This window comes from Manihot esculenta, chromosome 16 (genome assembly GCF_001659605.2).
Source record: "Manihot esculenta cultivar AM560-2 chromosome 16, M.esculenta_v8, whole genome shotgun sequence".
NCBI lineage: Eukaryota > Viridiplantae > Streptophyta > Magnoliopsida > Malpighiales > Euphorbiaceae > Manihot > Manihot esculenta.
In genome coordinates, this window is record NC_035176.2 from 27,264,587 (window position 1) to 27,280,033 (window position 15,447).

Sequence of the window (15,447 nt, forward strand, 5' to 3'; positions counted from 1 at the left end):
AGGTCAGCCATTTCACCGGCCACGAGTTTTAAAGCATTTCAATGAAAACGACATCGTTCTCTTTCATTGCATGACAGCATGAGGTCAATGGTGGCCCACAAAAACCAGCGTACAGACGATAAAAACCGTTAGATGAAAATGGTCGGTCAAGGAACGGTACAAGTAATGATACACACGAGCAGGGCCCAAGGGATTCAGTTATATCTCATACGTGTTCTTTTCTGATTAGTTCTCATTTTCAAATCCCACTTCCCAAAAATAATTCAGCCGAAACATAAACCCCCCACCCAAAAAAAAAAAGGGAAACTAATTGGTTTTGGAATCTAACAAAGAGAGAAAGAAAGCAAGCTCTTTCTACAAATGAAGTCCTTCGTCCTTCGACAAAGGACTTCGAGCTAGACGATCTTGAGAGAGCTCAGACACACACACACACACACACAGAGGGGTAAGGTGACGTGATTTTCTACATAGACTGTGTTACAAGGTAAGTCGCCGGAATTTTAAGTGGAATTAGGTGCGATCTTGACGGTAAAGTGTTGACAGTCACCGGAATAGCATTGAACTTCGAGTTCGGCATTTGAAGCTTAAAAAAAGAAAAAAAAAGAAGCAAAGATGGTGAATTCTATGGTTGAACGGGCCACAAGCGACATGTTGATCGGGCCTGACTGGGCTATGAACATCGAGATCTGTGATATGTGCAATAACGACCCTGCGTAAGCGCCTTACTTTGGTCTAATCTTTTCCCTCATCTCGTTTTGCTGTTATCAAATTTGTTTTCTCTATTTTCCAGTTATTATTGTTCCATGATATGTTAGTTTAAATGGATTTCTTGTAAATGAAGTATTTCGATCGAAAAGTTGATTTCTGCATTTTAAGAAAACTCGGAAAACAGAAAAGTCTGTTATCAAATAGAATTAGTCTGGATTGCGTTTTATGCTTTTTTGTCTGCGCTTTCGAATGTTTTCTATTGATTCACATTCTTAGTAATTGTAAGGTCCACTTGCATTAGCTTGAATTAGGGAGAACGGTCCTCCTTCAAGCACTGATGAAAAAAAAAAAAAAAAAAAGTAGATATCGCTTGTTTTCTTACTATTGTGCTTCACATAGAGTGTAGCAGGATTTGGGTTAGGAGAAGAATCATACTCTGTTTGATGGAAATTTTCATGGAAGTCTAGACGTTGGGTAAAGTAGCTAGTGTTACAATAATTTGGTGTTAGTTGTAATTAACTCGAATAGGACCAGAATCGTGTAAGTGTAGTATTAGGGAGGAAAAAAAAACATCCCAATAAGTCTTCTGCAAATTACGCTGTAGTGAATATAATCTAGATTACAAAGGCTCTTAAGGTATAAACAGATACCAGCAAGATGATTTCTTTCCTGATACTTTTTCAAGATCCAGTGAGAAGACGATGCAGTGGATATTGGAAAAGCCAGTACTGTCACCTATTATCAATTGAAAAGAAGAATTTGCAGATTAGATGTGATAATAATAATATCCCTATATTGTACTTGTAAACCCTGTAGCAAGGCCATCCCTACTGCTTAGTGTCACGCATAAAACATCAATGGCAAGAGTGTGAGAGAAAAGAAGGTAAAAGATCAATTGACACACCCTTAAACAATGTTTTAGGACTCAATCTGCAATCACCCACAACTTAGCATTAGATAAACCACTCAATTACTCCATGGAACACAAAATTTCCTTCTATCTTGTGGGACCCGGCCCTTGTGGGATTGAGAATCCCACAGCGGCAAAATTGCTAATTGGTTTGTAATGTATATAACCTAGCTCAGCAACTACTAAATAAATTGAGTTAATCATCTTGAGCAAAGTGAAAAATTGATCCAAAAGTTATTTAGATCAATTTGGACCGGCCGTTACATATTTTATTGAGGACCTAAATTTTCTTATTTATAAACCTGTTGTAAAGCTACTCAGTCCGAATGTAATTAACGGATTCTAAATTCATCATCGACTACCATGTAAACTCTGCTTCCAGTTGGTAAAACCATTCAATGAATTAGAATTTGTGACCCCATACTTATTAGCTGAATTCATTGTTGAATCTTATATTGGACTAGTGCCTGGAATGTACTACCTAATTTACAGAACCCCCCCCCTCCCCCCCAATAGTATGCAATCCAGGATTTTCATCCCATTTTTTTGGAAATTGGAAGATGCCCTTCAGCTGAACCATGCTGGTTTGACCAGTTTTGCACCCTTGATCTTGATTTGTTTTGCCAAGTGAGGATTTATTCAATTCTCGTTGAATTCTAGTATCATCTCAAAGCTATTCATTTGGTTTCTCCATCATTGGGTTTCAAAGGCTGCCGGTGGAAACATCAGATGGTGTTAATTTAGTGGAAAAAGGAACAAAAGGGTTTTGGTTATCTGTCCCTCTTGCTTTCCCTCAATTAGATGGTTTCCATTTATAGGTTTTCTTGACTTTTTGTTGTTCAAAACAGTATCTTGGAACAAGACTTTATTACAATTTCACTCCCATAATACAAATTGAGCAAAAAGTGGGGATATTGATGTAAACTGTATCTTTCCACCCTCAAGTCTCTAAGAGCTCAAAATTCTTATTGCAATCAACTTTTAAAATCTATATTGTGTTGTTCCACTTAGAAAATCTTGCTAAAAAAGCTTTAGTAAATACATCCAGGACTTTTGAGTAATAAAAGGCATAGCTACTTGAATAGTTATATACATATGATATAAAGTACTATGATTGAGAGACTTAAGCCCACCCTTTATGTATATATATATATATATATATATTAAGCTAAGTGGCATACCTTGCTCCTGTACCTTGACTTAAAAAGAAACATTCTCTAGGAAACTACTAGGGTTTATGATCCCTAATAGAAGAATTACAGAAGAAATAGAGAGATTAGGGAGAAGAATAGGTAGGAAGGGGCAAAAAGAGTAGAATAAAAAGTAGATGGTAGGATAAGATAAAGATGTTATTTCTTTATAAACTCTAGAATGCCAATACAAGGAATCATCTCTGAATTGATGGCAAACTTAGCAACTGCCATTTAATTGAATCGGCTACTATTTAGTAGCTTTTCATTACGTGTTATAGGAAGAAGCACAGAAAGACAATGTAAGGGTTTTAGTTGAAAATCAATGAAACAGTTAAAGACAATAATTGTAACTCTAAAAGATGTGGCTTGGCAGGAAGGGTAGTTATTAGTATATTAAGTTGTTGTAACAATAGTAATAGAAACTGTTGAAGAGAGTATTGAGATGTATAAATCTCGAGAGAGCTATCTTGTATTCTTCATTCTAGATTCAAGGAATTCCTTCTCTTCTACTACTCTCTATTTGTTCTGATTTCTTCTTCTAAATCTTTGTTAGGGTCTGAATCCTAACAATTTTGTATCAAAGTTTTTGTATCCAAGGAAACTAGTGGTAATTGATTCTTGAGGATGAAAAATATGACTAGATCAATTGTTATGAGTCAAGAGATGATGAGGATTGCAGATATGGGGGAACAAGCGAGAAACTTGAAGGAGGCTACATAGAGGAATGGTGAGGAATTGAAGAATTTTAAGAAAGAAGTAAGAAAGACCTCCAGAGAAAACAGTATGAGCTTGGAAGAGCTACGATCACTTGTGGTGAATGTGATGGTTGAGAAGAATAAAGGAGCCAGTAGTTTTGGTGAAGGAGGAATACAATGTGAAAATAGGGGATCCCAGGCTAATACTGGGGATAGCAGGGGACTGCTTCCAAATCCTTTAATTTGCTAATCAAAGACAATTCAATGAAGGTATAAATTCAATATCACCTAAATTTAGTTAGTTATTTCTGATGTTATTGAACCTAGGGTTTGGTTAAGGAAGTGTGTGAAAGAGTTTTAAGTCTATAGGATGCCTAAGACCAAAGTGTAGCAATTGCAAGCTTGTTTTTATTAGACAAGGCAAATGCCTGGTTCCATAACTGGAATAGGGATAGCATTGATTCTTTGGTAAGAGTTTGAGAAGGGACTTTGTGGAAGATTTAAGAATCCAAGACTAGATAGTGTAGTTGAAGAGTTTAATAAATTGAGGCAGGAGGAATACATTGCAGATCATCAGAGTGAATTTAAAGAACTAAGAGTGAGCATGGAGAGATTGATGTCAAAACTAAGGGAAAATTATTTCCTTTCAAGTTCTATTGAGGGATAGAAAGATGAGATTAGTTTAACGGTGAGGATGTTGAAGCCAACTTCTTTAGCTCAGGCAATGGAAGTGGCTAGGTTACAAGAGTAGCTGTCGGATTATAAATTTGCTGTCAGTTATTTTAGATTTGCTAGATCATTTTCCAATAACCCAACTATTAATAATTTCACTCAAAACCAATTCTCAAAGCCTTATCAGTCTAATAAGTCACCTGTCGGATAATCCTACTCTTCCTCCTTGTATGTGTAAAATAACTATGCCCTGTAATAGTAAGTCAAAAATTCTTTAAACTTAATTGAGAGTTCAAACTTCAAAGGCAGAAGAATGCTAACAGCAGACTTCATATTCTTCCATAGCACTCATTTCAAACAATAGGCAAATTCTTAAGATAGTTAGAAATAATACTCAACAAGCTGTTGAAAAGCCAGACCAGGAGGTTATCTTTCTTCATCTTAAGGACTGTGTTCCTGACCTCATCCTCTCATGACTTTTTAACCAAAATTCAATTTTGGTGAGTGATAGTGCACTGGTGTTAACCTTCAGTCATCAATCTAAGTATGCCCACTCTGTGTAGATCCATGTAAAAATGTCCGGTCTCATTTGCACTAAAAATTGAATAACAATGATCTTATCCTTCACTGCCTCCATTTTTTAATACAATCTGTTCTTATATTCTTTTCTAAGATAGCTTTAGGAAACTCATTCTTCAAATATGCTTCCAGATTCTACTAATCCTTAGAAAGTGCCTTGTCCCTGTCCTACTTGTGATTCTATCTAGCTTGTCAATTTGGTGAAATATCTACCATATATTTTTGCTGTGAAAATAAAATTTTCTATATTTTTGGCGCCAAAACTTGTTCAGTTTCCTAAATTTGAATTTTTTGTTTAATTGGGCTGGCAGACAAGCAAAGGATGTTGTTAAAGGTATAAAGAAGCGCATTGGAAGTAAGAATTCAAAAGTTCAACTTCTTGCACTAACAGTAAGCTTTAAATCACTTAATTTTTCTTTTATGTGCAAATTTTATTTATGCCATGTACAGGAGGTATGATCACACTGATGCAGCGCTTAATCATCATAATGTAACGACATTAATCTAGCCTTGTTAATTACATCAAACAGTTTTCCTTTTCAAGTGGGAAAAAGGAGTTCATGTTAATATTTGCTAACAAGGTTTACTTGCCTATATATACCAAGAAGCATGATATAAGCTGAGTTGTTTTTTTCTCTTTATCTATTTATTTATATGTTTCAGTGCTGTGGAATTGAGGAGACCTCAAATCCTTTCCAACATACAAATATGTTTGTTGGACACCTATCAATTTGAAATAGGAAAATGAAGCAGGAAAAAGAAAATCTTGGATGCTTTATTTATTTTGTTTTTTAGATTTTTGTCTTTTTACAATCAATTGATTTTGAAATTTAGGTTAATTATGTAGATATAGGGTTTGTCACATTTGTGGTAATTATTAACATCTATCTCCAGATGAGTAAGTTTGTTTAACTTTCAGTATGGATTCCATATTCTAGCTATTGGAGACCATTGTAAAGAATTGTGGGGACATTGTCCATATGCACGTTGCAGAAAAAGATATTCTGCATGAGATGGTGAAGATAGTGAAGAAAAAGGTGAGAATATTTGTGTGAGTCGGTTGCTCTTCTATGTCATACTTATTTCTTTTGGCAAGATTTGGTTATAGTGTTTTATTATGCTCTTTCTAGCCTGACTTTCATGTCAAAGAGAAGATACTGATTCTAATAGACACCTGGCAAGAAGCTTTTGGCTCAGCGAGGGCAAGATATCCACAATATTATGCTGCGTATCAAGAGTTGTTGGTATGTTTTTTTACTGAAAGATCCTACTAGAGGTCACAAGCTGAATGTCACAGTTTCCATTGTGTCATAAACATTACCAATTAACTGAACTGGACTTGGTCTTTTCATTGCCTGAATGCTGTTATCCAAGTTGTTTTGGCGATCATATAGTGGTCATTTCTTTTGCATTTTCTGAACCAAATACTCATTGTTTCAGCGCGCTGGGGCTGTGTTCCCTCAGAGATCTGAGAGGTCTGCACCTGTATTTACACCTCCACAAACACAACCTTTGACATCTTATCCTCAAAGTCTGCAGAATAATGGGCATCGGCTAGAGGCAGCGGAGTCTTCTGCAGAGTCTGAGTTCCCAACACTGAGGTTTATATTAGACTTTGTCCTTGATGTCAGAGTAACATAAAAAGAGTATATTTTCGTAGTTGGTGTCCTTTTGTGGCATTTTTCATGATACTGGTTCTTTCCTTATCATACTTATCTATGGTGTAAAAGTTCTGTTAAATATCTGTTTATTTTGTGCTAGTCCAAAGCTTGTTGAAATTATTTTTGCTATACCAAATTTTAGTTGGCATTGAGTGCTAACTAATTTGTACAAGCCTTTATGCCTGGTGATTGGTGAGTACAAGTTTTGCTTGATTGTTTGCTCTAGCTTAATATTCATTTTGTTCTTTGCATGTTGATAAATTATATAAGTTGAAGCAAAACTATAAAATTATGCAGTACAGTACTCAAAGCAAGTATCTGTTGGGACTTGGGGTGTAGATCCTAGATCACATTAAGTCTCAGGTGTAGAGGACAAAGATTTAGTAAATTTTCTATGCGTGGAAGGCTTGTATGAGGCACATAATCGTTTGCTGTGCACTGCTGAACTTAATATTTTTCTCTTGGAAAAAGAAAAAAACAAGCAATATTTCTCGACTAGAGTTGCCACAATATTAGAACTTGCATAAACTAGTAATTCTGCTTGTTAATATAAATTGCGCAACGTTTTTCATTCAAACCTTGTTGCTCCATTAGTTGTGTGTATAATGCATTGTTTGTGTTGATTTGTAATTTCTTTTACTAGCTTGACAGAAATTCAGAATGCACGGGGTATCATGGATGTCCTTGCAGAGATGTTAAGTGCATTGGATCCAGGAAACATAGAGGTAAATTTTCCATATATGACATTAGAACAATAGATCATTTATTACTTGAATAATTAATATAGTGGGCAATATGTAGTCCCTAAATTTCATCAAAGCTTTTGGTGCATGTATGGAGTTATCGGAATGTAAGAATGACATATTTTCAAGTGTTAAAATTTTTGGCACTTCATCTTTTCGAGAGAATCATGACTCTTAAGTCCATGTCCTATTTCTTTTCTGGGTAAATTTTTTTTCTCCATTTTGTAGGGACTTAGGCAGGAGGTTATTATTGACCTGGTGGAGCAGTGCCGTGCATACAAGCAAAGAGTAGTACATCTTGTTAATTCAACTGTGTAAGTTCCATTTTTTGTCCCCACCTTTGATTGATTATATCTACAATGGCTGCCCATTCTTCTGTTTTTTTCCCAAACACTCTTTCTGTCATGGTGTCTTTGAATGTAGATCCATGTGTGCTTAGCGGGCATTTGGGACATATTGACTCAAGCACTTGATAGGCATGCAACATGCCATAACTAACCCAAAAAAAAAAAGAAAGTCTATCCTGAAATCTTATGTTTAGTAATTAAGGGGAAGAAATTTTAAAAATTAATGACATGTTAGCCATGAGTTTTTTGTTTCAAGGAAATAAACCAAATTAATGCCCTCCTAGTTCACACAGATTTGTACTATGCAGGTGGCTGCAAACATAGTCACCGTCTTGATTATGATGTTTTTTTATGGGCTTTTAACCTTTTTTGGTGGAGTTGAAAAAACTTATTTACTATATGGTATTGACACTAAACTTATTTATCAAAGAGTATTGAGTTGAAAAGTCAAACAGGGAATTGCCACTTGAAATCATGATCAACCATTTAAAAGTTTGGGATAAGGCTAGTGGCTATTTTAAATAGTGACTAGCAAAAAATATAATTTAATAATGTTGATCGCTACTATAAGTAGAGACCAGCTACTAGGGAATTAAAAAACAAGTTGTTCGCTACATTACAAGTAACGAATTGAAAAAAAAAAAAGGATAGATGCCAATTTTCATCTTGCTTCAAATGCAGAAACTTTCATGTCCAAAAAATCTCAAGAATATCTCTAATAAAAAATATCATTTTTCATAATTTTCTAAAGTCAAAGCATTTTTCAATAGCTGTTGAAATAGAATGTAATAAAATAATATTTTTTTAAATAAAAAATTATTTTTACATAAAAAATAAAAACTTTGGTAGAAAAACTAAGAATATTATGTGGAGGCCAAAGATATTTTTTTAATAATTTTCTAATTGCTACAACTATTTAAAATATTTTTGCATGAATTTTTTTTGTTTTCAGCTTTGATTTTTTTTATGAAATGAAATTTAAACAAATATGATCAGGAAATTATGAAACAAATATTATTTGGCTCTAGAAAATATTCTTAATTTTAGTATATTTGATATAAAGATTATGTTGGACTTAAAAATATTAGTTTATTATATTTTATTCAAAACCTGTGGAAAATTATTTTTATACTTTAGAAAATTATGGAAAATTTATTTTTGAGTTCTTCATTATATTCATGAATTTTTTTGATGTGAAAATTTTTGTATTTGAAGCAATATCAACATGGGCATCTTTCAATTTTTTTTTTAAAATTTGTTATTTTCCACTATTTTCAAAATGGGCAACAGATATTTTGGTTCATAAGGTGAATTTGGGTTATTTTCCACTATTGATCTTTTGGTATATTCAAAATACATGTGTAGAAGTTCTGCATTTTATTTAGTAATTTTTCAATGATTGGATTGGAGGAAATGGTTATTTGAATACCTGGTGTCCAGATTTGTCTCTGATTGTCAGGGATGCTGTTTTAGTATAAAATACATAGTTAGAATTATTGGAAAATTATGAAATTTAGCATGAATGATTTTGGGTATGTTTAAGTCATTTTGTTAAAATTTGGTGAATTTTAGCCTTGTAGTTACTGAGATATAAATTTATTCATAAAGGCTCCCATATTAAGATTTAATTTTTGGAATTTTCAGAATTTGAGGAGTTAAATATATATTTTGTAGATTCTATTTGAGTTTAATATTTTTATTGGTGTTGTGTCTAGATATCTAGAGTATGTGATTAAAATATGAATTTGATCAAAAGGTCAGAATGTTACACATTAAATTAGATATATATGTGCTATCAAAGTGAGGGTTTGTGCTGAAATTTTGGACTAGTCACGGAAATATATATTTGTTTGTTTTGTTTAAAAGTGTTGTTTTGGCTTGAAAATATTGATACATTATATTTGGTATGTTTAGAAGATTAAAATTATTTTTTTTTGTATAAAATGGAGTTTTTGAAAAATTATACTGAATTTTCAAGTAAAGCTACTAGATTTGGTATTAGGATTGGGATTTTTTTGGTACAATTAGTTTTGATTAGGATTCGAACCAAAGACCTCTTACCCCGGGAGACAACTCTAATACCAATAAGCTAAATTCCATTAGTAAGATTAGGTTAAGTTGCATAAATTATTCTAGTGGAAATAATAATATTTTGCAAAAAGATAATGACATTTGTTGAATAATTAATTATTGTGAAATTTTTTAAGCAACAACATATATATATATATATTAATTGGATTTTTGATAATACGGATATGTTGTAAATATTTTGATTGAGACTTAGGCGATGAAATAATGATATCAAATTTATAGAGTTATGAGTTGGACATTTGAGTTTATTGATATTGTTATTTGAGTTGTGGATTTGATTTTTGTGACAATGGTTAGTCCATTGTTAAGAGGAAATACATGGAAATTTTATTAGATTTTTGATGTGGAAATGAAAGATTGAGTAATTATTAGGGAAAATTACTATTTAGTCTCATTAGTATAAAGAAAATCATTAGTTGATCCCTCTATTTTGATAAATATATTAAAAAGTCCCTAAAGTTTTAAGCCACTAACTTTTTAAGCTAATGCCCTTATTTTTAAAGGGCAGAGAGAAAATTTTCCTTTCAAAATCACCCTTCTCTTTATTAAGTGAATAATCAAAACAATTAAGGGTATTTTTTAGACTTTTGTCCAACCCTAAATAGCTAAAATTAACAGAAAGACTAATTAATAGATTTTTTAAAACCTCAAAGGTGTTTTAATATATTTTTCAAAATTAAGGGACCAACTAATGAATTTTCTCATAATATAGGGACTAAATAGTAATTTTTTTTATTTATTATTAATGGACCATGTTGAATGTGTTTTTGCATATATTTTTTTTAAATTTGATCTTGATGCTTGGTGCTTTAATAAAATTGCGCTCATTGATAGCTGTGAAAACATATTTATTTATATCTTCTATTTGTCTTTTAACAGAGAGTTAGTTAAATTTGATTTTATGAATTGTACTGCTAGATTCGCAATAGAAATCTTACTCTTTAAGTAGATTATTGAGTAAATGAATAAGTTTAATTTGTTGTTGAACAACATAATGTGATTAACTATTAGTAGAAAATAAGTTATTTTAGTATGATTTTATATTATTAGTGATTGTTAAGAGCTGCGAGGATTTGATCCTTCATTTTGAAACGGAGGTACATATACAACGTTCGAATATGGTCCATATAAAGTAAAATATATTATTTTCTTTATCAGTGTTTTCTTTAAAATTTCTCTTGTTATTCCCTTTTATGTTTTTCCAGTTGAAGGCATAATTGGGCCTCTGTTTTTTTCTTCTTTTCTATTTTCTAGCACCATTGTGTAAATAAAGTAATTATACTATTGAGAATTTGTTTGTTTATTTATATTTGTTTTATGTGTTTCTGTACTTACTGTTAAGTTTTATCTATTAGTTCCTTAAGATAGTTGTATTACATATGCTTAGAAATTGTATAATTCTTATAGATTATACATATATTGGAAAATAAAAATTTGTCTAAAACCTATATTATGCAATTACATATTTGATTTTTTTTTTTAACAAATCAGAAACTTTATCTGTCAGTATCTTAATATATATTTCTATTATAATAAATTACTTGAGAAGTTTGTCTTGTAGTAAAATTTTCTTATGTTCGACCAATGTTAGCAAAGAAATTTTATTGTTTGTAATGAGGTTGTCCTATCTTATATATGGTAAATGAATATGATTGTTTTGCAAGTTGCTTTTACTTTTTTACAGGTTAGGGATGGATGTTACGAACTATGTAGGGAATATTGTGATATTTGAAGCTATATATTTTTAGTTAATAATTTAATGGTTTTTTTTGTTTGGGGCCCCTCTGAAATTTGGGGAGGAATGCACGTGGTGAGATCTATCTCAGATATGGCTCATTTTTCATCTGATGTTTCAGGGACGAATCATTGTTATGCCAAGGGCTCGCCTTAAATGATGATTTGCAGCGTGTGCTAGCCAAGCATGAAGCCATTGCTTCAGGAACTCCTGCTCCTGCTCCTGCTGCACCTGAGAAACCAAAGCCTGAATCTGGTGGGGCACTTGTGGACGTTGATAGTGGAGGCAACCACAAACAACCTGTTGAGGGGTGAGTACATTTATTCTGCATGGTTCATATCTGTTGCAGAATATATCAATGTAAGCTGGCTAAAAATCTAATAGAAACCAAGAAATATTAGTTATGCAATATTTATAAATTGGTGGTCTGGGTTAATTGTTGTGGTTTGCTATTAGAAGCTTTTAGTACCCATTCAGGCATGGATATTGAGTGTTAATCATGGTGTTGTCTTAGTTAAGCCTAATTTGTGTTAGACAGGGTTGTTAAGAGTCAAAATTGATCAGAATTCTGCTTGAGTTTAATTCTTGAGACCAATTCATGAATGTGGTTATTTGTGTTGCACAACTTAAATTAACCTATCATTTGAGGATATTTGTGCACAATTCATTAGCTGAGGTAACTCCTAAAATATGCTGTAAATGGTAGAAATGGGTTTTAGGATGTCAAAAACATCACATCTGTCTAACTTTTTTAGTGAACGTTGGCATTTGAGCACTTCCATGTGAATTCAGAGCTGGTCAGATTTGTCAAAATTAAAATGACTTATGATGTGTAGTTGACGTAAAATGTTTGTATTCTTATATAGTTTAAAACTTGGAACTGTTGTTATTTGAGGTTGGGAGTAAATTGATTTTTCTGCAGATCTACTTCAGCCACTGGCATAATGAATCAATTGTTGCTCCCTGCACCCACTGCAACTAATGGTCCAGCTACCCCAGCTGCTGCCAATTCCAAAATGGACTTGTTGAGTGGGGATGACTTTAGCTCGCCAAAGAATGATAATTCACTGGCTCTCGTTCCTGTGGGAGACGCACAGCCAGCTACGTCTCCATCTAAGCAGAATGCACTTGCTCTTATTGACATGTTTTCTGACAATAGCAGCCCCCGAAATGCTGTCAATGTGCAGCCTGCGCATTTGGCTGGATTAACAAATTCTTCGCCGCCACAAATCCAACAGCAACACAATTTTCATCCTCCAGAAGCTGGAATATACTCAAATGGAAGTGCCCCAAATATGGGATCACCGCAGTATGAGCATTCACCTTACATGCAAGCCGCTAGTCCTGCCTGGAATGGACTGGTTCCACAGCAGCAGCCATCCTTACCAGTTTTTGGTGAGTTTTTATTTTCAAGTTGGCTTTTACTATTGGATATTGCTGGTGCACTGGTACTATGTCAGTTCATTTTCTTAGATACAAGGATAGATGGAATATCATTGTGTCAACAGGTATTCATTCATTCATGGGACATGAAGGGCAAATGATGTTCCTGTTTACCTGGCTCACCGTCAGTATATACTGAATTTTTTTTTTTTTTTGAATTTAGTGGTAGTTTTAGTTTAGAGTTTAGAGGTTAGAGATTTTAAGCATGGAACTCGTGCTCATCTATTGTTTTTGCATTAAAATTTTCTGAGCTCGCATTTTTGATATGTCGAATAGGTGCTCAAGGCAGTGGCTCACTGCCTCCACCTCCATGGGAAGCTCAACCGGTAGATGGCAGCCCTGTGGCAGGGACTCAATACCCTCAACCTATGCAAGTAACTCAGGTGGTTGCAGCGCACATGCAACCAGCGGTAACTGGCATGCTGCCTCAGGGACTGCAACCTTCAGGGAATGACCATCTAATGGGTATGTACATTCAGCCCATCACAACTGGCCAATTGTCGGCATTTAATAATCCAGCTATGCAGAGCAATCAGTTAGGTTTGCATCCTCAAGCAGTCCAGGGAGGGATGTATATGGGTATGCTCCCACAGCCAATGCAAACTGGGCAAATAGCTTCTATGTATCCTCAACCTATTTATGGCAGCCAAATGGCGGGATATGGGTATGCTCCACAACAAGGAACACAATATCTTGAGCAGCAAATGTATGGAATGACTATTAGAGATGATAGCAGTTTCAGAAACTCGTCTTACCAGGTTTCCAATTCATCTTACATGCCATTGAAGAAGCCTTCCAAGCCAGAAGACAAGCTGTTCGGAGACCTGGTTGACATTGCAAAACTCAAGACGACAAAATCTACTCCTGGAAGAGCTGGTAGCATGTGACATCATGACTGATTTCTTTTTTGCTTCTTCTGTTTGAATTCTTTTTTCTTCAAATTTTAATATATATATATATATATATACACAATTGCTCTCATATTTGTGGTTTCTGTTCTGCAACCATGTATATTCCTTGTAGAGAAGAAAACAAAAATGTGAGATTCAAAATTAGGTTGAATTTGATACTTGATTCATTCCACCAAAAAGACATCTTTGTTGAAATTTTATTAGTTTTGGTTTATATGTAAACCGAATAGTTAACTTATTCTATTCTCTAGCTTAGTACATGTGCATCTTTCATCCAGGCCAGGATTAATTTTAGATTTTTCTTTTTCCCATATGGGCTGCTATTTGCTGAACAAAGGATGGTTATGGGATTCTATTGGTTGATGTCATGGACTGGCTACAGATGAAGAATGGTACTTGAGTAAACATGAGGGCAAGGTTTATTGATTATTTAGATATGGCGAGCTTGCAAATTTGTGCCTCTGCCCACGCATCTGGTTACACTCAAAAAATTGAATCCTCTCTAGGAAAGCAAAATTGGGATGAAATTGCAAAAACTCTGAGCTCGGAAGAGACCTTTCTCTTTCTGCTTTCTGGGCTTGTAATTTTTACGAAAGCCACATCTAATCCAGCCTTTTCGCCGTGTAATTTTTACCAATTATCACTGAACTTTGAAATGATTTCATTTCGTTTCTCATCTTCATTTAATTACTGACTGAGCTTCTCTCTGTCTATTTGTTAGAGATAATTCTCTCTGGTCTTTTCTTCTCCCTAGGCGAAATATCCTTCCGTCTACAACTTGCGTTGGTCTTTTCTTGTCCTTATGGGTAAGGGGAGGTCATCTCCCTTCGTCCCGACTGTGGGTTACCCTCCCTATAGCAGATGGAATATAAATGTTTTTTATGTCTTTTTGCTTACAGCGGGACTTTTTAGAAACTACATGGATATTTTTTTTGGTGTTTGGTTGTTTGTTTCTTTCCATTGCAAGTAGCTTTATCTTCTTCCAGTCCTTTCACCGTTATTTGGTGTTTCACTGTGTCCTTTTGTCTTTTTAGCTACGGTGGATTCTTTTATAGTTACATCTAAAGTATCATGAGGTCTCTAAGTCACTGCTGCCTACCTGAACGGCTAACTTCAAGGCTACCGATCACGTTCTATTGATATTTAAATTTAAATAATTGTTTAATTTTTTAAATAATGCTACGTCTATATAATTTTTATATATTTTTTATTTTTTTATTATTATAAAATTATTATTCACTGTATTTTTACATTATAATAATATTTAAATTAATTATTATAATTTTATTTAATTTTATCTTATTAACGAAAAATCTCTTAAAATATTATTTAATATTTAATATTTTTAATATGAATATAATTAAAAAATTAATAAAAAAATTATTTTTGTTATGTAAAAAAATAAAATGAATAAAAATTATAAAACATATAAGTATTTATTTAAAATTTTAAAAATAAAATTTAAATTATTTATAATTATATTTAGATTTTTCAGTTATATTTGATGTTATAAATATCAGAATGATCAATAAAATTTATATACAATTTAGTTTTAATTAACTCTTTTATCTTAATTTCTTATAAAAAAAAAAGTTAATTATTGATATCAAAGTTATTTTTTTAAAAACATATGTGAATCCGAGAGCTTCGCGCTCATACCATAATAAACTCAAGCTAATTATGTTAAAAAAAATATTTCTCCACTTACATTCAAAATTAAGAAAAATAAATTTCTTAACTTATAATCAATATCAAGAGA

The 15,447-nt window shown here is 33.2% G+C and overlaps 1 protein-coding gene across 2 annotated transcripts; it reads left to right on the top strand.

The window, feature by feature from the left end:
- The first annotated feature begins 293 nt into the window (after positions 1 to 293).
- On the top strand, positions 294 to 13,948 carry LOC110603627 (TOM1-like protein 9). Of its 2 annotated transcripts, none has more exons than XM_021741422.2 (10): positions 294 to 713; positions 5,069 to 5,147; positions 5,696 to 5,794; positions 5,888 to 6,001; positions 6,198 to 6,358; positions 7,062 to 7,143; positions 7,390 to 7,475; positions 11,456 to 11,644; positions 12,257 to 12,729; positions 13,054 to 13,948. In XM_021741422.2, the coding sequence occupies exons 1-10, from the start codon at positions 613 to 615 to the stop codon at positions 13,662 to 13,664; spliced, it is 1,995 nt and encodes a 664-aa protein (XP_021597114.1). In that variant the 5' UTR covers positions 294 to 612; the 3' UTR covers positions 13,665 to 13,948. The 2 variants fall into 2 exon arrangements, with proteins under 2 accessions (XP_021597114.1, XP_021597115.1); XM_021741423.2 differs by having other exon boundaries at positions 664 to 713; positions 5,677 to 5,794.
- The last annotated feature ends 1,499 nt before the right edge of the window (positions 13,949 to 15,447 follow it).